Source organism: Lupinus angustifolius, chromosome LG02 (assembly GCF_001865875.1).
Source record: "Lupinus angustifolius cultivar Tanjil chromosome LG02, LupAngTanjil_v1.0, whole genome shotgun sequence".
NCBI lineage: Eukaryota > Viridiplantae > Streptophyta > Magnoliopsida > Fabales > Fabaceae > Lupinus > Lupinus angustifolius.
This window is the reverse complement of record NC_032010.1, coordinates 235-22,855: the sequence shown is the minus strand read 5'-3', so window position 1 is coordinate 22,855 and position 22,621 is coordinate 235. Positions and strand designations below refer to the sequence as shown.

At 34.2% G+C, this 22,621-nt stretch overlaps 4 protein-coding genes across 5 annotated transcripts; 1 reads left to right on the top strand and 3 right to left on the bottom strand.

Annotated features, from left to right (window-relative positions):
- LOC109329411 (signal peptide peptidase-like 2) lies at nucleotides 32-9,761 on the bottom strand. Its single transcript, XM_019563077.1, has 14 exons — nucleotides 9,487-9,761; nucleotides 9,256-9,417; nucleotides 9,068-9,179; nucleotides 8,883-8,990; nucleotides 8,114-8,271; nucleotides 7,543-7,722; nucleotides 7,145-7,179; nucleotides 6,866-7,022; nucleotides 2,425-2,478; nucleotides 2,218-2,310; nucleotides 1,980-2,122; nucleotides 1,491-1,561; nucleotides 666-749; nucleotides 32-267 (listed from the first exon to the last, which is right to left on the bottom strand). The coding sequence occupies exons 1-14, from the start codon at nucleotides 9,637-9,639 to the stop codon at nucleotides 164-166; spliced, it is 1,614 nt and encodes a 537-aa protein (XP_019418622.1). The 5' UTR covers nucleotides 9,640-9,761; the 3' UTR covers nucleotides 32-163.
- LOC109329407 (ras-related protein RABA5c-like) lies at nucleotides 10,057-11,082 on the top strand. Its single transcript, XM_019563073.1, has 2 exons — nucleotides 10,057-10,485; nucleotides 10,577-11,082. The coding sequence occupies exons 1-2, from the start codon at nucleotides 10,134-10,136 to the stop codon at nucleotides 10,897-10,899; spliced, it is 675 nt and encodes a 224-aa protein (XP_019418618.1). The 5' UTR covers nucleotides 10,057-10,133; the 3' UTR covers nucleotides 10,900-11,082.
- On the bottom strand, nucleotides 12,454-13,726 carry LOC109329398 (mediator of RNA polymerase II transcription subunit 11). Of its 2 annotated transcripts, none has more exons than XM_019563064.1 (3): nucleotides 13,626-13,726; nucleotides 12,951-13,016; nucleotides 12,454-12,878 (listed from the first exon to the last, which is right to left on the bottom strand). In XM_019563064.1, exons 2-3 carry the CDS (start codon nucleotides 13,002-13,004, stop codon nucleotides 12,579-12,581), a joined length of 354 nt encoding a protein of 117 aa, XP_019418609.1. In that variant the 5' UTR covers nucleotides 13,005-13,016; nucleotides 13,626-13,726; the 3' UTR covers nucleotides 12,454-12,578. The 2 variants fall into 2 exon arrangements, with proteins under 2 accessions (XP_019418609.1, XP_019418612.1); XM_019563067.1 differs by lacking the exon at nucleotides 13,626-13,726 and adding an exon at nucleotides 13,124-13,142.
- LOC109329387 (DExH-box ATP-dependent RNA helicase DExH9) lies at nucleotides 14,321-21,826 on the bottom strand. Its single transcript, XM_019563055.1, has 13 exons — nucleotides 21,516-21,826; nucleotides 20,998-21,417; nucleotides 20,565-20,903; nucleotides 20,356-20,460; nucleotides 19,991-20,101; nucleotides 19,290-19,540; nucleotides 18,272-18,395; nucleotides 17,847-18,129; nucleotides 17,597-17,751; nucleotides 16,111-16,263; nucleotides 15,775-16,007; nucleotides 15,236-15,500; nucleotides 14,321-14,780 (listed from the first exon to the last, which is right to left on the bottom strand). Exons 1-13 carry the CDS (start codon nucleotides 21,753-21,755, stop codon nucleotides 14,502-14,504), a joined length of 2,958 nt encoding a protein of 985 aa, XP_019418600.1. The 5' UTR covers nucleotides 21,756-21,826; the 3' UTR covers nucleotides 14,321-14,501.

Here is a 22,621-nt window from a genome sequence, read left to right as displayed (position 1 = left end):
CAAATGATTATAATCATTATCATTATACTCATAATCAACACAAAGATAGATCTTATGGCTCACCAAGAGTTTGCCTATACACATTTCCAAGTTGCACTTCAATTTCTTCAATTTCACGATGATAATAATAATAATAATAATGATAGATTAACATTTATACGATTTAAACATCACAGGGTTCTTCTATGGAGGACGATGAGTCTTCTGTGCCATAATTCCAGAGGCTCTTCAGCTCACCTCTTATGAATCCCAATATAATAATCAAACCTGTTCATGTAATTACACAACCATGGATATGAGACGCCCTTTAACTTAAGAAAAATGATATTCTCACACCATTTCTATAAAACATTTGAGGCCTATTTTACTATAATCCTTGATAGGAAGTTTTTGCTTCCAAAACAACAATGGGTAGGTGACATAAAAAAATGTCGGCACGGTGCACAAGGCTCCCACGTAGTGAGATCTAGAGAGAATAGATGTACATAGCTTTGCCCTCGAAAGCAATAAAATTGTTTCCAGGATTTGAACTCATGACCTTCAGGTCACAAGACACAGACAACTTTTCTATGGGGTAGGGGCTCATTCTCTAGGGTAGATAACATAAAGGTGTAAAATGGATGAGGAAAAAGAGCATGAGAACACAGTTATCCAAAAGTAGTTACCTAATGTACATGGAACAAGGTAGAGAAGTGCAGGTTGTCCATTACCATTCATCAGATATAGCCCCAAATATGTGATAATGAGGCCTGAAAAATAGCTTGTCAAGATATTAAAAAAATAGAAAGTAATAATAGCACTAAATCTAGCGTACAAGTTGAAGTAATTGACAAACCAAAAATAATAGCACTAAATCTGTAATGCCATAAAGTAGTACCATCAGAATAACTGATTGGACTTTAAGAACTAGTCCATTTTATTGAAACGCTAATTAAAAAAATAATAAACATAGCCAATTACCATATCTTCACCTCCATCACCTTCTCTAAACCATTACAGTATCTACCTTTCCTATCCTACCACACATAGGGTTCCAATATTTCTTATTAAGGTAAATGTTAACCAATGTGCTTTCAGCACTAGTAAAGGTAGTTAATAAATAACTTTTGTCTCGGAAAATGGTGAATTTAATATTCCAAAAACTAGTGGCCTTAGCTTTTCAATCCAAACTTTTTATTTTCCTTAACAAGTTCCCTAACACGACCTATTTCTTAAAACTTAAATTTCTCTCGGAATTTGAAACACTTCAGACATAAAAGAACCAAGTTTTGCTGAATGGAAGGAAAAAAAAACACTCATGGCTAGGGATTCAGGATGTGGTTTAGCAGAAAAAGTAAGAGCCAAGCAATGAATCAATCAGAGGAGTAAAATGAGGTCATGATCTAATTGGGATACCCTTTTTTCTTTTCATATTCTTAATTTCTTTTAGGTTCCTATGTAAGGGGAAAATTAACAAGTTATAAACACATACATGGTGCAAAAGAACTTACCAAAGCCATAGCCAATTACCAACCAAAGAAAATATCCATTTGATACTCCTTTCTTTTTATCTTTGTCAAATCTATAACAAAAAAAGAGATATAACAAATATGTTAAAACAAAGCATCTCGTCAAAAGCACATAAACTAAAGCAGCGGAAAGCAAATATTAAAATGAAAAGTGTTGTACAGTAAGTAACATCATATCATTGTGCTTATGCAGGAAAGACAATATAAAGGATAAATGGTCACTGGTTTCATAAAAAAAAGTGGATGTGAATGATTATTACTTATTTTTATATATTGATAGCCAATAATATAGTGGTTTTTCACTTACAAAGCAAACAAATGTAGCTACAGTCGAATATTACATTATTCCTTTTTTTTTCTTTTCTGGGTAGGAAAATATACTTTTTTCAATCAAAGCTAAACGTATAAACCTACTATTTTGTAAACATGCATTTATTATATAAGCTGTAGGCTAAATAAGGATCTCAATACCTATGAGCAAAGGAAACAAGCAAACCAGGAAAGAGAATATCTCCAAATCCAATCATGTCATAACCACCCCATGGATCAAAAAGACGAGGAAATTTCAAAAGCATAGGAATTGCTTCTCCACCAGCCTTGTCACCTCGAGCAACCTAGAAAAAAAAGCTCATGAGAGTATCACATCAATACTTACTATAACCATAACATTATGAAAAGAATTATACTACTAAAAATGGAAATTACTTACTGCAATCATGACACTCTCATTGAATATCAGTGGAGAAATGAAAACCCAAAAGATGTCATAGACAAATGCACAAGAAAGGAGTGCAGTTGCAACCTATTATGTTAGATGCATAAGAAAATTATTTTAACTGTTACAACAGAAACATATTAAAGAGTTTAAGGGAATAATTACTATTTATTAAAATATATAAGGACTCCATTCAGGTACCTTAATATTTGGTAATTGAGCTAACTGCAACACTGTTATCATCAAACAGATACCCTGTAAATAATAAAGCAATATATAAAGTGGAAGCTGATTGCTAGACCTATAACCAACGTTTATAGTAGGAGGAATAGGAACAGTAACAACAAAAAATCAAAAGAGCAATAAGAAGAAAGAAAATGGAGGGTGGAGAGGAAAGTAATTTCCATAAATGATTATGAACCAAGAGAGGTGCAGTCAATTGAGGAGTTAGTCACGGTTTAGGAACAAAGAACAACTCAAATACTCAACAATGTTCAAAGAATGAGTCGTCCTGAGACCTCTCATGGCCGTGGTCATAGTATAATAATCACATCCTCTATCCTACTGTGGTAGTTACTACAAAAGAGAACAATCAAAGATAACATATAACTCTTTTGCGAAATAAAAAAGGTAGGAATTCAGTAAGTAAAAGGAATGCTAAGCCTATGTATTACACTACAATTCCTAGTCAAAATGATTTATCTCGAAAGTAGCATTACTTTGTTTTTGTTGTTCAGTAGGGAACTGGAATTCAAGCGAGCAGGTTTTGAGTTGGATGTTCGAGCAAGCATAGCCTACAACATTCTACGATCTTCGTTCTATTCTACGACTACTTGAAATCGTTCGATTAGTCTAGGGTATCTTGTGAAGTAACTACTTCATTGTTCCTAAATTAGAAAGAATATTTTCCACCAAGATCTATCTACATAGTGCATACATGTGTATGTGCCAGTATGTATGTAAATCGCGTATCTGCACATGTATGCATGTGTAAAAGCAAATTCAGTTAAAAAATTGAGATTGTAATAGAAAACATGCACATTTAAACACTAGGAAGACCTAGACAAGAAAACAATTGTTACTTGCCTAGTTCCTCATACATAGCACCTGGCTCCCTCTCAACTTCCAATGCAGTCATTATTCATGGACAACTTACAAGAAACGAGACTAGATTTCAAAAGCCTAGACACTTGAACAATACTTTTCATTGCTTACCTTGGTGTCTTAAAGTTTGAGTTTAGAATTTGCAATGATAATATAAAGATCCATTTTGAAGGTACTAGAATGTAAAACTTACAAGAGTATCTTGGCCAACCCATGAATATGATTCCTGTCGCGTAGCAGCCCAGAAAATCGCAAATGCCACACAGAATAATAACACTACCAGCGAGTAAATAGAAACCTCCCCAGACCAAGGTACATTCACTACCTTCTGACTCCAGTTTTGACTTTTTCTGCTCACATTAGGAAAAGAAATAGAGAAAGAGGAATTAAAGAACACATGGGATGAAAAAAAAGAACACTGATTTCCTTAATTGGATAGGGAGAGAGAAAAAGTACATCCATTTGTCTGTACCTTAAAGTGAGGCTTACAATACAGTTGTGCATGCCCTGAAAATGACAGCAAACTTTATTTGGTGCAGAGAAGAAATTTAAAGCTTTTAATGTATGTGCTAATTTTTTTTATACTGATCAAATACATATTAGTACTTGTAAAGCCTTTTTCTGACAGACTTTCACTCTCTTTCTGTCAACCCTTACAATTGTATAAGTTGTGTATGAAATTCAACAAGGCTAATAGTATAATTGAGTAGCACATGCATACTATTAATACAAAGTTTCAGTTTATACATAAACAGTATATTTAATCACAGACAATGATCGGGAACCAAAGCCATCTTCAAGCAAACTATGAAATATGATCTTCTATCAATTAGCAAGAGTAGGGCTTAGCCGTGAAAATAAGCACATTACCTCAATACCAGCGATGCAGAAAAGTACAATGAGCACCCAGATAAACCAGGATGACATGAAGAAGTACAATAGCAGAAGAAAAACAGATCCTGATAATACAAAAACGATAGCACCCCTTGTATCGATGTTGACAATTTCTTTATCAGAATCATATTTAGCTGTTTCAGCATTTGAAGATTCCTAGCAGAAGGAAACAAAATTATATGTACAAATAAGTAAATTAATAAATTTGAAGGTGTTAAAAATATGCTCAAAAAAATCTGTATTGAATCATTAAGTAAACAAAACGAAAGAAAGAACGCGTGCTTGTTCACTCCATTGTAATAGTTAAGTGAACGGTCAGTGGCTACAGCAAGGAAATCAAAGATAAAAGAAAGAAGTAGACTAGTAGACATGCCAAGGTAAGTCTGTAATTTTACATTTCCCATTTCAGCATTGTTCAATTAGGTGATTTTGCTCTACATAAGCATGTCGTCACACCAAGAAAAGTGCTTTCTTAAGTTAAGACATCTGAAGGAAACATTTAAGTGCATATAAACTTTAAGGGAGGTATAGGGTTGCAAGGAAAAACCTTGAGACATAATTCCTTATAGCGTTCATCATACTGCTCAGGAGAAGTTAGATCAGACCACAGTGAAGCACATACAATTGTTCCAACAGACATCAACCACAAAAATGCAACTGAGAAGTCTATAAGTGGGCGAGGTGGAGCATATAACAAAATTTCCACTGCAATAGAGTGAATAGACAATTAACAATCTATAAATCATGTGAAAAATAAACCTTACATCTAGGATAAATAAGCACTATTTTATTGATAATACGAGTCAAAATTTTCTTTCAAATCTTCTTTATTGGAAGGATGTATGAGAATGCACGGGTGCGTGCATTGATGTGTCTAGTAAGAGGAGCATATTCCCATTAAAATAACACATGGTAATGCAACCAATTATGTGATATTACTATCTTCCATATGCGTTTTGATCTTTAAGCTTACGTCTTTGTGGTAGACATAAGCTTTCCATATACTAGGCCTAGTAATTGTGAATAATTATCCCATTGGATGGGGTCAGTTACATAGGTCAATCAACAGCATCGAATCGGTACACATCTTACTATTGTCAAAGGGGGGTCATATTTGCATCCTCAACGTGTATAACAATGTTTTATTGTTTTGATAAAAAAAAAGAAATAAAATTAGAAGGTGAATTGCAGTATCATAAATGAAGATTTAAGGCGTAAATTTGGAATGAGCTTAAACAAGAATGTTTAATAAATAGAGGAAAGGTAAGTATGATTAGCAGAGAGAAGAGAGTAGTTGTAATAATTGAAGGCCTTACCTTTGGTTTGAGATTTGTTGAAAGCTTGTCCAGCCGAGTTTGGTATCATGACAACTGGAATTGAAATATTTGGGTGAGTGGCATTGGAGCAGACCATCTCAAAGAGATCTGAGAGAAATAAAAAACATAATTAGATATGAGATAATGAATAAAAAGGAATGGAAGTGTGAAGAAGTAAAAGTAACCTTCTGTGTCATTTATGACTAATATGGCAGTAGCACCTGCGGATTGAGCAAATTGAGCTTTGGTTGTGAAGTCACAACCACCACGCACACAGAGAGCAATGGATCCATAAAACTGCAAAATGAGAACACAAATAAGAAGAGCTAGACCTATAACCAACGTTTATAGTAGGAGGAATAGGAACAGTAACAACAAAAAATCAAAAGAGCAATAAGAAGAAAGAAAATGGAGGGTGGAGAGGAAAGTAATTTCCATAAATGATTATGAACCAAGAGAGGTGCAGTCAATTGAGGAGTTAGTCACGGTTTAGGAACAAAGAACAACTCAAATACTCAACAATGTTCAAAGAATGAGTCGTCCTGAGACCTCTCATGGCCGTGGTCATAGTATAATAATCACATCCTCTATCCTACTGTGGTAGTTACTACAAAAGAGAACAATCAAAGATAACATATAACTCTTTTGCGAAATAAAAAAGGTAGGAATTCAGTAAGTAAAAGGAATGCTAAGCCTATGTATTACACTACAATTCCTAGTCAAAATGATTTATCTCGAAAGTAGCATTACTTTGTTTTTGTTGTTCAGTAGGGAACTGGAATTCAAGCGAGCAGGTTTTGAGTTGGATGTTCGAGCAAGCATAGCCTACAACATTCTACGATCTTCGTTCTATTCTACGACTACTTGAAATCGTTCGATTAGTCTAGGGTATCTTGTGAAGTAACTACTTCATTGTTCCTAAATTAGAAAGAATATTTTCCACCAAGATCTATCTACATAGTGCATACATGTGTATGTGCCAGTATGTATGTAAATCGCGTATCTGCACATGTATGCATGTGTAAAAGCAAATTCAGTTAAAAAATTGAGATTGTAATAGAAAACATGCACATTTAAACACTAGGAAGACCTAGACAAGAAAACAATTGTTACTTGCCTAGTTCCTCATACATAGCACCTGGCTCCCTCTCAACTTCCAATGCAGTCATTATTCATGGACAACTTACAAGAAACGAGACTAGATTTCAAAAGCCTAGACACTTGAACAATACTTTTCATTGCTTACCTTGGTGTCTTAAAGTTTGAGTTTAGAATTTGCAATGATAATATAAAGATCCATTTTGAAGGTACTAGAATGTAAAACTTACAAGAGTATCTTGGCCAACCCATGAATATGATTCCTGTCGCGTAGCAGCCCAGAAAATCGCAAATGCCACACAGAATAATAACACTACCAGCGAGTAAATAGAAACCTCCCCAGACCAAGGTACATTCACTACCTTCTGACTCCAGTTTTGACTTTTTCTGCTCACATTAGGAAAAGAAATAGAGAAAGAGGAATTAAAGAACACATGGGATGAAAAAAAAGAACACTGATTTCCTTAATTGGATAGGGAGAGAGAAAAAGTACATCCATTTGTCTGTACCTTAAAGTGAGGCTTACAATACAGTTGTGCATGCCCTGAAAATGACAGCAAACTTTATTTGGTGCAGAGAAGAAATTTAAAGCTTTTAATGTATGTGCTAATTTTTTTTATACTGATCAAATACATATTAGTACTTGTAAAGCCTTTTTCTGACAGACTTTCACTCTCTTTCTGTCAACCCTTACAATTGTATAAGTTGTGTATGAAATTCAACAAGGCTAATAGTATAATTGAGTAGCACATGCATACTATTAATACAAAGTTTCAGTTTATACATAAACAGTATATTTAATCACAGACAATGATCGGGAACCAAAGCCATCTTCAAGCAAACTATGAAATATGATCTTCTATCAATTAGCAAGAGTAGGGCTTAGCCGTGAAAATAAGCACATTACCTCAATACCAGCGATGCAGAAAAGTACAATGAGCACCCAGATAAACCAGGATGACATGAAGAAGTACAATAGCAGAAGAAAAACAGATCCTGATAATACAAAAACGATAGCACCCCTTGTATCGATGTTGACAATTTCTTTATCAGAATCATATTTAGCTGTTTCAGCATTTGAAGATTCCTAGCAGAAGGAAACAAAATTATATGTACAAATAAGTAAATTAATAAATTTGAAGGTGTTAAAAATATGCTCAAAAAAATCTGTATTGAATCATTAAGTAAACAAAACGAAAGAAAGAACGCGTGCTTGTTCACTCCATTGTAATAGTTAAGTGAACGGTCAGTGGCTACAGCAAGGAAATCAAAGATAAAAGAAAGAAGTAGACTAGTAGACATGCCAAGGTAAGTCTGTAATTTTACATTTCCCATTTCAGCATTGTTCAATTAGGTGATTTTGCTCTACATAAGCATGTCGTCACACCAAGAAAAGTGCTTTCTTAAGTTAAGACATCTGAAGGAAACATTTAAGTGCATATAAACTTTAAGGGAGGTATAGGGTTGCAAGGAAAAACCTTGAGACATAATTCCTTATAGCGTTCATCATACTGCTCAGGAGAAGTTAGATCAGACCACAGTGAAGCACATACAATTGTTCCAACAGACATCAACCACAAAAATGCAACTGAGAAGTCTATAAGTGGGCGAGGTGGAGCATATAACAAAATTTCCACTGCAATAGAGTGAATAGACAATTAACAATCTATAAATCATGTGAAAAATAAACCTTACATCTAGGATAAATAAGCACTATTTTATTGATAATACGAGTCAAAATTTTCTTTCAAATCTTCTTTATTGGAAGGATGTATGAGAATGCACGGGTGCGTGCATTGATGTGTCTAGTAAGAGGAGCATATTCCCATTAAAATAACACATGGTAATGCAACCAATTATGTGATATTACTATCTTCCATATGCGTTTTGATCTTTAAGCTTACGTCTTTGTGGTAGACATAAGCTTTCCATATACTAGGCCTAGTAATTGTGAATAATTATCCCATTGGATGGGGTCAGTTACATAGGTCAATCAACAGCATCGAATCGGTACACATCTTACTATTGTCAAAGGGGGGTCATATTTGCATCCTCAACGTGTATAACAATGTTTTATTGTTTTGATAAAAAAAAAGAAATAAAATTAGAAGGTGAATTGCAGTATCATAAATGAAGATTTAAGGCGTAAATTTGGAATGAGCTTAAACAAGAATGTTTAATAAATAGAGGAAAGGTAAGTATGATTAGCAGAGAGAAGAGAGTAGTTGTAATAATTGAAGGCCTTACCTTTGGTTTGAGATTTGTTGAAAGCTTGTCCAGCCGAGTTTGGTATCATGACAACTGGAATTGAAATATTTGGGTGAGTGGCATTGGAGCAGACCATCTCAAAGAGATCTGAGAGAAATAAAAAACATAATTAGATATGAGATAATGAATAAAAAGGAATGGAAGTGTGAAGAAGTAAAAGTAACCTTCTGTGTCATTTATGACTAATATGGCAGTAGCACCTGCGGATTGAGCAAATTGAGCTTTGGTTGTGAAGTCACAACCACCACGCACACAGAGAGCAATGGATCCATAAAACTGCAAAATGAGAACACAAATAAGAAGAGAAGAGAACACAAACAAGTCTGGGATATATATATATATATATATATACCTGGGAAAGTGGAGTTGAACAACAGTGAATGGGGTTAGAAAAAAGAGCAGGAGTTCTGAGAGTGATGTTAGGCTTCTGAGGCAATGAAGATCCGAATCTGGCACTCATGCCGCTATATATATTATTACTTTCTTTCTCATCAATCCAATTCTTCACTTTCACCTGCAATCCATTCATCATTTAGTACAATTCAATAATTCAAACAATGGAATACAAAAGAGTATATCATACCAATTGGAAAGGGTTATTGCAAGAATCAGACTTGGGTGCTCTGACGTCATCATCATTGTTGTTGTTGTTGTTGTTGATGGCGTTCACGTTCATAACCAACGCCGATACAAGAAGGAGGAGAGAGATAGAAGAGAAATAAGAAGAAAACGACATCGTATGGATGTGTTACTCGGTCACATAAAAGAGAGAGAAGAAGAAGAAGAAGAAGAAACCAAATAACCTACTTCACTTCATTTTTATGCTAACATTTTCTACACGCCAACCTCCCTTCCTTTACAACTATTCTTAAACATCACTTCCTAACAATTTAAATATTAATGAGAAACACCCATTTTAACCTCAAAAAACAATGTGTCTCAAAAGCCCATGAAAAAGTTTTGGTGAAGCCTAGGCCTGGCTAAATAAAAAAAAGGAAAATAAAAAAGACAAGTAAAAAAGGTCCTTTGGGAGAGAGTGAATAATAAAAGAAGTAAATAAATGAGTGAGCGTATTAAAGAGAGGAGTGAGGTTGGAATAATTGTTGAAATTGTTGAAAGGAGAGAGAGAAGAAGAGAGAAGAAGAGAGAGATCCAAAGAGAGAGAGAAGAAGAGAGAGATCCAAAGAGAGAGAGAGAGATCCAGATCCAGTGTTTGTTTCTCTTTTCTCGATGGGAGGGTCATCATCAGATGAAGAGGGAAGTGGAGAAGGAGAAGAATATCTATTCAAAGTAGTGATAATAGGAGATTCAGCAGTTGGTAAATCAAACTTACTATCTAGATATGCAAGGAATGAATTCAATCCACATTCAAAAGCAACTATTGGAGTTGAATTTCAAACACAGAGTATGGAGATTGATGGTAAACAAGTTAAAGCTCAGATTTGGGATACAGCTGGACAAGAGAGATTCAGAGCTGTTACATCTGCTTATTATCGAGGTGCTGTCGGTGCTCTCATTGTCTATGATATCACTCGCCCTATTACCTTTCTCAGCGTCTCTCGTTGGCTTGATGAGCTCAAGAGTACGATTCCTCTCTCTTTTATTTACTTGTTTACTTATATGGAATTGATGCAGCTAATTGATATGGAATTGATACAATTGATTACTTACAGCTCACTGTGATACAACTGTCGCAATGATGCTCGTCGGAAACAAATGCGATTTGGAAAATATAAGGTCGGTGAGCGTGGAGGAAGGGAAGAACATGGCAGAAGAACAAGGGTTGTTCTTCATGGAAACATCAGCCTTAGATGCAACAAATGTAAACACAGCTTTTGAGATAGTTATTAAAGAGATATACAACAATGTAAGCAGGAAGGTCCTCAACTCAGATACCTACAAAGCTCAGTTATCTCTCAATAGGGTAAGTCTTCCTAACAATGGGACTCCCTCATCAAACCATAACCAAACCCATTTCCCTTGTTGTTCAACTTGATCATCTCTTCTTCTATAAACATATATAGTAAGACCTTGTAATTGCACCAAATCAACTGCATCATTATATTTCTATTCCTTTTCCTTCTTTGCAAGACTACTATATGTTATGAGTTAATTCGGATCATTTACCATTGTCATCTTATTGCTCAACTTTATTTCAATATTATATTTCACATCTATTTGCAAAATGTACATATGTTCACATTAGACTTTACTTTTTAAGTTTCTCTTGATTTATTGTACAATTTAATACCATGATTTTGAAACAAAAAAATATAACATAGAAAATCTAGTGTTACTTTGGTGAAGTGATGTACACCCTAGTAGATTCTTAGATTAAAAAGTATATGATTTGATTTCTATGAGTGAGAGAGATAGTTATACACTCCGGAAGAGATTAGTAAGTAAGGTAATACCTTTGATTATACCAAGAAAAACTAGTGTTATTAATATCATATTGATCTATAATCCAGTATAAGGTTACGACGAATCTGATTCATTCATTAATTAAACTGCACACATATAAAATTATATATATATATACCTCATACTAACATTGATATTAAATATAAATAAAGAATGTAATCAACACTTTTATTTAAACCATTTGTTAAAATAAAAAACATGTGAATTTGTGACATACTATATTTTAGACGTATAAACAAAATAATGGTCGCGTTTTTTATATACTATCTTCAGTCTTAATTACTTGCTGATCTAAAAACAGTTGCAAATATTACTAGTATATACTTATGGGTCTGGATATCCTTTTTATCCATATCGTTCATGCATCACCCACAAATATCACGACTACGACTACCAAGTCATTATTCGCAGTATCCCCCTACACATGATTCAAACATCACAACCTATCTCCAACAACTTTTCCTTTATCTCTGCACAACGGCGAACACTATCGTTACATTGTCGAACAACTCCAACGCAAACATCGTCACCCCTTTGTAAAGCGGCATGAGACTCTTGCTCAACTTCATTGTGTGTGCGATTTATCATTCAATCTAATCCATTAAAAAAAATAAACATCTATTTAGATCCTTCATGTTTTCTATGAGAACGGACTTAGTGTATGATAAATTTTCAGTTCCCAACTTTCAAAACTGACTCATGTACTCAGTGACATGTTAACTACATATGTGGCGTTTCCGTGTTCAATTTTTTTTGTCGAATCAGCAAAATGACATCATTTCAAACTGTTTTTTTTTTAATTAAGACACAACAATATTCATCTTCTTTCATCCGCACCAGCTAATAAAACATTCATTTTAGTCCTTTTAAGTAGTATATTGGTGCCTATTGTTAAACGAAATTATATACCATAAACAATATTTTTTTCACTCTCAAACCATCCTTATTTAAATGGGCTAGAAAGAGGAAACAACTGTCCCAGATTACAAAGAAAAAACAGGTTCAAAGGTAACAATTAGAAAGTAAATCCTTTCCTCTCTATGACTTGTAAATTGTAATGTTGCATGAGTATGCTTACTAACCATCTGTTAACAAATAATTTGGTATTGCTCTACGCAGTGCCTCCTCATTAAAGATAATTTGCAATAAGATAATTTGGTATTCCCATTGATCATGAATTACATAGGTGTCTGTGTCTCATATAAAACTAAGCATGGAAAGAAATAGATGCGACTAGCTTTGGAAAATGCATCATTCAGAGTGAGGTGCATGATAATGATGTATATTTTGTTTGATTGCATCTAACTGTGAAATGACATATTGGACTTTGTTGTAAGAAATGTCATTGGCAATTCTTGGACCATAGTCACACTTTTCAAAAGGACGATACTCACAAGCACTTTTGATTTCATCACGCAAAGCTACCTGAATGTCTTTTATTAATTGCATGAATTCAAGGCAGTGATTCTGGACCAACTCTTTCCTCGGACCAACAGGGCTTGCAAGCTCATCCATCACTCCTCCAGCAAGTTCCAAAACCTTCACAATTCTCTGCAATCAAACAAACAAAATCATCATCATCATCATCAATTCAAACAAACATTCTCTCAATTCAAACATTACCTTTTCCACATTCTGAAGACGCTGCAAAGATGTTGTCTGGCCCTGTGAATCCATCGATCTTGCTTTCTGAATAACAAATTGACAAGGTTAGGGTTTCATTATACCTAAATCCTTAAGAGACAAACAAACAACAAAACAAATAATCAAATAAAATAGATGTGAGAGTGAGATAGATAATAATAAAACCAAGTAGTGAGAAGCGAATGAAGAATGGATCTCACACATTCAAACACCTCACAATTTTACAGAGAGAGACAAAACGGATTACGAATTCAGGTTTCTTTTTCACTGCCTTCGTATTTATACTTTAAGGGTATGAAACTAATCTCTCTCAACCAGTATGGCTCATAGAAATCGAATCATACACTTTTTAATCTAAGAATCTAAACCCAAAACTAATGACTTCAATACAATAACAACCAAAACCTGATTCAAGCATAATTGAATTGGGAAGAACAAATAAAAACGAACTGATGAAATCAGAGCTAAATCTATTTATTTTGGAATAAATGATAAAACAAAAATTAAACATCAATGTAAAACACAATAGATGGATATATAAGAAATGAATCATAAAATATTATCAAAATAGAGATTAGAAAACAGATCCAAGACATTGAAACGAAGGGGGAAACGATGAGATCTGGGGAAATGGAAAAGAGATCAAAAACCAACCTAATCTCAATCCGAATGGGAACAAGGAATTGGTATGATGTGATTGTGAAAACGTTAGAGAGAGAGAGACAGAGAGAGAGAGAAAAAAAACAGATTACGAATTGAGGTTTCTTTTTCACTGCCTTTGGATATTATATACTCAATAAATATTTTCATTATCAAATGATTATATTATATTATCCCTCAAATAACTATAGCTTATCTAACTCTATACGTATTTTTATCCCCCCTTTGTGGGCTTGTGGCTAAGTCTTGCAATTATTTAGTGTATGAATAATTATTGGATTGTTTGAAGGAGAGTGCAAGTATGACATGTGCCTCTTTTGTTTAATTTTATGAATATTTATAAAATGAATATTATTCTCTTGATTGATACCTTTTACTTTCTTGTTCTTAATGTCTTTTGGTACCTAAGGAATTAGGCCTTCTATTAGGAATTTATTAGCATATACTCCAATCATCATTGCAATGCATAGGTCTTCTATTATATGTTTTAGACATTTTTGATCACCACTTCTTCTTAGGATGTTGTTAAAATCAGGTCTCCAACCAAATGTCACCACCGATTAAAACAAGGGATATGCAATGACAAACCTAGGAAAATCTTTATGTTGACAACAAAATAGCATCCCACTCACCAATGAGGGCCACATAACTTCATATATAAATTTCAATTTGAATATGCAGAAGCAAAAATGTTCTGAATAAATAATATTTCCTTTCATATAGGTTACAATGATCACACAAATTTTATGTTCTGAATAAAAACTGCATAGGTTGGTTCCACACTGCAATGTCCTAGATGATGTTAATTAATAATACATCTGTCCTCTTCATCTAAATCTCTAAGTAAAAGAACAATTTGTAGAAAGTAAACTACAAATACAAGGATGCTGCAAAGACAATATCCCTCTTGATCTTGGAAACAGCCTCTTCAAACTTTGCCTCAAGTTGAGTTTCACCAATTGACTTAGCTGCTAGTATTAACTGCTGAAGAACTTCTTCCAGTCTTCTAATTGCCCTGATTAAGCTACCCTCAAAAACCTGTGTGATTTCCATGATCTCATAGAACTTTGAACCTTTAGCCCAAGCATACACAGCCTCCATAATATCAGGTCTGAAAGACTTCACAAAACTCTCCACATCAATTTGCACCTGTTTTTCATGATCCAAGAAAAAGGAACTTGTTATAGCATTGTAGAACTGCAGAAGTTAAGAGACTTCGACAAGGTACAAGCTATCAAAAAGATAAAGATGAAAAGGCTTTGAATGGGGAAAATTACATGGAAAATGCACATCATGCAAAGTTGAGGGGGTATTTTTGAACAAGGAAGTACTACTATGTGCCCGAAAGTCCAGGGTCATCATTGTGCATTTTTAAAATTTATGGATTTGGGACTAGATTACAGATTGTGCTAGGTTAGAATTTACACATTTTTAGGACTTAAACATAAAGTTTATCTAATTATCAAAACAGCTTGTATAAGATTTATAATTTTCAGCTAATATACTAATGGGACTAGATTTTCAAAAGCTTGAAACACAATCTTTCATATGCAAGTGCTGTTAGATGCCAGTCATAAAGATGAATTTCTATATTCAACCATTACCTTGCACTCAAGCTGAAGTTGAGCAACTCTACGAGCTGTGTCTTGTAATTGTACAAAAAGCAGATCAAGTTCTTCCCTCGGTTTGGCAGCATCATGAATTTTCTCTTGCCAAACAAAGCAAGACAAAAGAGATATCAACTCCTCCACTTTTATGTCTTTAAAGACACCATTAAACATGAGTTCTGTTAGGGTCAATTCATCCGCACTACTAATTTCACAAGCAACCTTCCCTTTCAATTCCACTACATTGTCAGATGTAGCATATCTGCAAAGAAGATATAAGATGAATATCATTTTGGTCAACTAAAGTAATCACACAGGGTTGCTGAAACTATTTTATAGAAATAAGCATTCATGAAAACCATAAAATTTGCACCATGGGCAAAATTGGGACATTAGGCAGGTATAGACAGTATAAATCAGCTTAGGACAAAAATTGGACAATTGCCTAATAACAAAAGGCCCCCAATGCCTTCAACAATGAGCCAGAAAAAAAAAGTAAAGGGAAAGGAACAGAGTTACTTAAGAAGTTTCATTACCCTAGCCTCCGAAGAACCCTCTTTCTAGCCTTAAGTTCATCCTTGAAGGCCAAAGCAGTAGAAGTCTTTAATGTTCTTTTAATGGACTTTATCTTTGCGGTCAGTTCTTGTTTCATCTGTAAAGCTTTTAACTTCTGTTTTATAAGTGGTGACTTTGCAATTTCATGCCTTTCAAATAGGCTCTCCAATGCCTCTATCCTACGAGAAGCTTTTTTGTACACACTGCTCTTGATCTGAGAAATAAAAGAGCCAAAGTAATGATAATTTAATTGGGGAAAATTCAAAAGGAAATGTGGGTGATTGAGAAAGAGGAGAATGAGTAAATCAGCACTGAACCTTCATGTCTTCTTCAGGGTCAAGAAGTGGCACCCCTCCTTTCTCATTACTTCTAGAAAGAGTTTGCAACACTTTTTTCAGTGTGTTTTCTCGAGCCTCCAACGGCAAAAGATCCTTAGGTATATAAACACGCAAACTGCTTATTGTATTAATCTGTCAACAATAAAACAGACAATATTTACTAATTGTTGGTAAACATACAAGACCATATATTTATATAGAAAATATAATTAAAAATATAGTTTATATAGAAAAATTAATAATAGCAAAAGCCACCTAACAACATCGCAGTAACAAATAACATAGCATAAGGTTTAATAAAATCCATCAAGTCTTGTAACTTAAAGAGTCATAAGCACACAACTAAATATCAAAAGGTAAAGACATGTTAAAAATAAAATATGCAATCCCTCTTCTGAATATCATCATCCTCCTCATCCCCAACATAATCCTCCACCTGGTCGCGTCAGAAGTTGCTGGTCACACCGGCATTACTGGTTACACATGAGAAGTGAGTGAGAGAGAGGAAGCGAAGCAGTGACGAAGAGCTTTGAATGTGAGAACCAGAGAGAGGATCATTTCATAATTTAGGGTTTTTAACTTTATGGGTAAAATCCAGTTATCCTTAAAACAACAAAAATACAGAAAACCCGCCATGAACTGCCAAAATTGATGGAAACCGCCATGTAGTGCCATATTTTACAGGGCAAATGGAATTATCCTGAAAACCACAATCCACCGTGGTGCCGCCATAGCCACTATTTCACAACACTGATAAATAGATACACACGATCCCATAAAATCAACATTTTCACTATGGATTGGATAGACTTTGATATCAAATTACAACTATTGAATTTAAACCCATGCAACAGCTATAAAAATATAAGAAAAACATAATCCACTGTCAAGAACGTGAGTATGTTATCCAGTATTATGTAGGTTGTAAATGAAATCAGTTAACGAAGTGATGGACAATTGGACAACATATCCATTCAGTTATATCACAGGGTGTGTATTTTGTTTAGTTTTTTTCCTTTGAGGAGCATTTTGAAAGAAATATTTATTATAATGTACTATTAAAATTAAGTAATTAGGAAACTCTTATGGGATGAGAATTTTGTTATTTGCAGTGTAACCTAAGTGAAGAGATATAAAGATCATTGCCAAGCCTCAGCTAATACAAATAGAGGAATAAGATCAGTTTATGAACTCAAGCATTCGGAGTAACACACTTCTGCTTCTGCATAAAGGAATGTCGTTTGTGGTTTCAGCAGTGCACATGGGGCCATAAGGATTGCATGTTGTCAGCCAATACCTTATTCTTGGTCACTAAATAAAGTTCTTGTTTTTCAACCATAACTCAATCAAATTACATACATTTGGAAAAGATGTAATTTTAAATGCAAACTAAAGAAAAAAATCACAATTTTGAGACAGCTTGCATATATATTGCATTATTATTTAAAGGTTTCAAAGATTTCACCTGTAATAGAGGAACTGTAACCACTCGAGGTTCTCCAACGTCTTTTAGAGGAACAATCTTCACAGATTTTTTTCCAAGTTTGTCTTTCCTCACAACACATCTTGTAAGGACGTCAACATTGTATTTCGCATCTTCTGGTTTTATGCTTGCATCATCTGAAAAACATATTTGGCTATTTTAAAACATGAAAATTAAAGTCTAAATTTATAAGAGTATATATAAATCAACAGATGCAATTGAGAATTCTCACCTTCAGAAACACTCTTAACCTTTTCAAAACTAATGACCAAACCCCAAGTCAACTGGTCCTCGGTAAAAATGGTGGGAACATCAACATCACTTGAAGTGCATTGGAGAGAAACAAGCCTCCCGGGCTGTAAATATATTAAAGAGTGCATTGGAGACATCACAATGTCATGAACCTCCTTATTCAAACTTCTATGCTGCTCTAGCAGATCATGATAATCCTTCAAACTGTCTTCTTCTTCGATAACAATTGATTCTCTCTCTTTTTCAAGGGTCTTTATTTGTTTCTGGATATACAAAAGTCATTGAGAAAAAATTGATGCGAATAAATAACCAGTTATTGTACGGTTTTTAAACATACATAAGCAAAAAAAGTTGAAATAAGTAGCAGGAAGAACATATTTCCAGCCTTCATAAATCTAAACAAACCTCAAGATCAGGAATGGCACGATCAGCTTGAAACTGATAAAAAGAATTACGGAGCAAATTTTCAGGATTCCCATCTTCACTGCGCATTTGGTTCAAAATCATGTTGTAGGTTAAGTGAAAGGCACTGCAAATCAAGAGAAGGAAAAAGTAATCAACAGACAATACTTCGTGTAAACAAGCTACAATATAAAAATAGAAAATGCAATCCTCTTGTCTCTTGGTGATAATATCACTATATTATCAAAAGCTAACCAAGTATAATACAATCATCCTTGATTTTTTTTCTGTTTCAAGCATTATGTTTTCAACATTCCCTATTATAGAAATCTAGTGACTATGGATAAAACATACACACAACTTGTTTTTGAGATACTAAATGACAAGGATTGCTCTCTCAACAAGCTGCAAGAGAAAAGTATATCCCAGAATCCCCAATACAGTGAGGAAAACAAATACAGAGAGAACTAACAATGCAGTGACGAAAACAAATACAGTATGAAATTTGATGATTGACAAGATACAACACAACAGCGAGATGAATAATGAAATAGTTGTAGAATTTCCAGAGACTTTTTGAAAATGCATGGAACATGCTTTATTAGTATTATTATTGATTATTTTTAGGCAAAGGAAGAAATTAGTTAAGATAAAGAGTAGGTCGTTATGAAGATGTAGGACGATATGAGATCCTCCATAAAAAGATTAAAAAAACGGAAACAAACAACAGAGAATAAATAATTTTTTCAATCAATCCAGTAGATTATTTAGAACATGCTTTTAAATCCAATTGCTTATTGCTATAAGCTAAAATGCTTCAAACTCGCTGGACAAGTCCAGCATTCACCAGAAATACCAGAGTCTATGGCACTAATGTATACCAGAGTCAAGAAAACCAAGAAAAATCTCAATGCTAAAGCATCACATTCATTGAGGCTTCGACAGAAGAAAAAAATCAAGAAAAATGAACGAATAAACTAATATCTGGAAGCAACCTGTATGATTTAAACAAAAAATTTACCTGTTTAAACTATCGGCTGCCCCTTTAACCATCATTTTAGCAGTAGAGGGCTCCATCTTCTCATCAACCATGAGGATACATATTCCACGTTCATCGATACCTCGTCGACCAGCTCGACCACTCATCTGTATATATTCTCCACCAGATATCCACCTAAACTTATCCCCGTCAAATTTTCGGACATTTGTAAAAACAACAGTTTTTGCAGGCATGTTCAAACCAATGCTGAAGGTCTCTGTGGCAAATAAACACTGAAGGAAAATATTTTAATACCTGGGAGAATTTATAGTTTATCAAACAAGTTGTGCTTATTGAACCAAAATTAAAAGAGAATCGGGTACATTTTTGTAGCTAAAAATATACAATAGTAATTTCAGTATGTCAAAAAATTGAGAACATAATGACTAATAAAAAGAGAACTAGGAAACCATTGATTAGTATATCTAAATCGATAGCATTTACCAGTGGCCTCTTCCAACATATCACTTAAGTTGGGCTACTATGGGTGTAAGTAATCCCTAAACTAAATTTAAGGATAACGTGATTTAAAAAGTTTGAGTGTGCGACGTAAAATTTCACACAGATTACAACCACATTAAGAAAATATGCATTTAATGAAGTTGTAAATATCAAGTATGTTACAGGAACGCGGGTTATACAGATGAAGGAAAGCTTATTATCTCATGATTTCTTCCACTAACCTTGATTAGTCCTTCTTGAAATAAAATCTCAATCACTTCCTTTAAAATTGGAAGTAAACCAGAGTGATGTACTCCAATTCCACGTTTCAGCAAGGGGAGCATGTTTGAAACCTGGAAAAATTAATAAAAATCAGAGACAGAAAAGGAAGATGCCTTAGAAGTGATTAGCACCATAATGTGCAACTAAAGTGAAATTAATGTAACAGTACTTATACTAGAATATAAGTCAGAAAACAAGAGCGTCAAGAATCTCTGCTTAATTTGTTGAACAATTTGAGAAGCACTAAAACTTGTAAATGTGTATGAAACATGGTGATGTGCCACAAAGGAAGGAGGAAATGAACTCAAGGATACTAGTAACTTGCCTGAGGTAGCTTCTTATCATCATCTGAAAGCATATCCATAGCACTCCAAAATATTTTCTCTATGTTGTCCTTCTCCTCATCTCCATTAAGATCCATCTTTGCCATCTAGAGAAACCAGTGGAGGCATCAGTGAGATAGTATCACATGTGAAAGAAAATGAACATAGACATTTTAAATTATCAGCAATGAACAGAAACTTAGAGTTTTACCTGCATGGCAAGAAATTCACACTCCCTTTTGCTAAAGCTGAAGAGTATGACAGGATCATATTGACGCTGAATGATCATTTTCACCATCTTGAATATGTCAGTTTCTTCACCACCTCTTCCCAGCATCAAACCCTTCTGCCACTTGGCACTTTCTCTTTTCCTATCACCCTCACCAGCTGGAACAAGAGAATTTAAAGCTTTCTGGAAGCTGTCTTCACGAAACTTTCCCTTTTCATCGACAACCAAATATAGACCATCACCTCCAGAAGGAAAAAGATAATGCTGAAGCGGTGTTGGTCGATAATCAGTATAAACGATATGACAAGGCTGTTGGTGCACCTGTGTAAGTAAGAGAAAAAAGAGCATAAGATTATAGATGGCCTATGGAGAGTATATAAAAAAAATGAGAAGAAAAGAATAAAGAGTAAAGAACCTTAGCAACCCAATCAGCGAATTCTTTAGCATTAGGCACGGTGGCAGAGAGGAAAACGAAACGTGAATTCTTGGGAGACATGACAATACTCTCTTCCCAAACGACACCTCTTTCACGATCACGCATGTAATGGACCTCATCAAAGATGATCCAAGCAACCTCCCTAGTGACAGGAGAAGCATTGTATTGCATACTACGCCAGATTTCAGTAGTCATGACTAAGCAAGAAGCATTAGGATCAATAGTAACATCTCCAGTCATCAAACCAACATCAGAAAATTGTTCCTTGAAGTCTCTATACTTTTGATTGCTAAGTGCTTTGATAGGAGAAGTGTAAATAACACGTTGGGCATTTCTGATAGACATAGCAATGGCATATGAGGCAACTACAGTTTTACCAGCAGATGTGTGTGCAGACACCTGTGGATGATGACAAGAATAATAATGATGAATTGTAAAATTGACAATACGGTGTTTATGTTTATGTTTATGTTTGAGTGTAATTAAGTTAAACATACCATGACGGATTCTCCTTTTTCGAGGCAAGAAATGGCTTGAGATTGAAAGGGGTCGAGAGAGAAAGGGAAGGTCTTAGCAGGTTGCTGCTGTTGTTGCTGCTGTTGTTGATTGGGGACAGGAATGACGTAACCATCAGGATAGGAGACGTCATGTACACAAGCAACAGTGTCATCACTTCTTTGAATAACTTGGCGACCATTATCTTCTTCTTCTGATGTCTTCCTTTTCAATGAAGACATCACTTTTTATGAGAGAGAGAGAGAGGGAGAGAGGGAGAGAGGGAGAGAGGGAAGGACCTTGAGGCCGCCAGGGACAGGGAAACAACCTCACTTACCCACCAAGCTGCAATTATATATACACTACATACATACACACATACTCATTATAATAATAATAATAATAATTAAACCTTCAAATATTTAACCTAATCTTTCCTTCAAAAATAATAATAATAAACTTTTATCTTATTCATTCATTCATTTATAATCTCATCTTGTGCATTATTTACTCATCCGCATAATATTCTTATTTCTACTATATTGACTTTTTTAACATTTAATATTAAGTGTAATATAATATTTAGGTCTTATAGTTGTGTGATAATATTCATCATTAAGATTCACTGAAATATTTGTATCATATATAACACTTGAAACATTTTGTCATTTCATTCATCACACTTCAATCTTGTGGTTTACATTTCTCTTGATTTCTTTATCGTATAGTATAATTGATATAAAATACTTAAATCTAGTAATTTGTGGTATGTTACGATCTTCAATTTCTACTTTGATAGTAAGGTTTTCCACTTATTAGTCAACTTATTTCCATTACTTCGTGTCACTTCAACTTATAGAAAACTATGTATTTTGATGCTTCTCTTCACAATTCTAACTTTTCATTTAATTCATCTCTTAATCCTTTGGCTAGGATTATATCATATGCAAAAGGCAACATTGTAATTTCAGTGTTTGGATATGCTAAGTAAACAATAAACGAGTACAACTTATCTTTTGATATTTTATCTTAATATAATAAATGGGTAGTAGCTCAATCTTTTATAGTCATATAGCAATAAAAATCTTATGAGACTACATCCTATGTT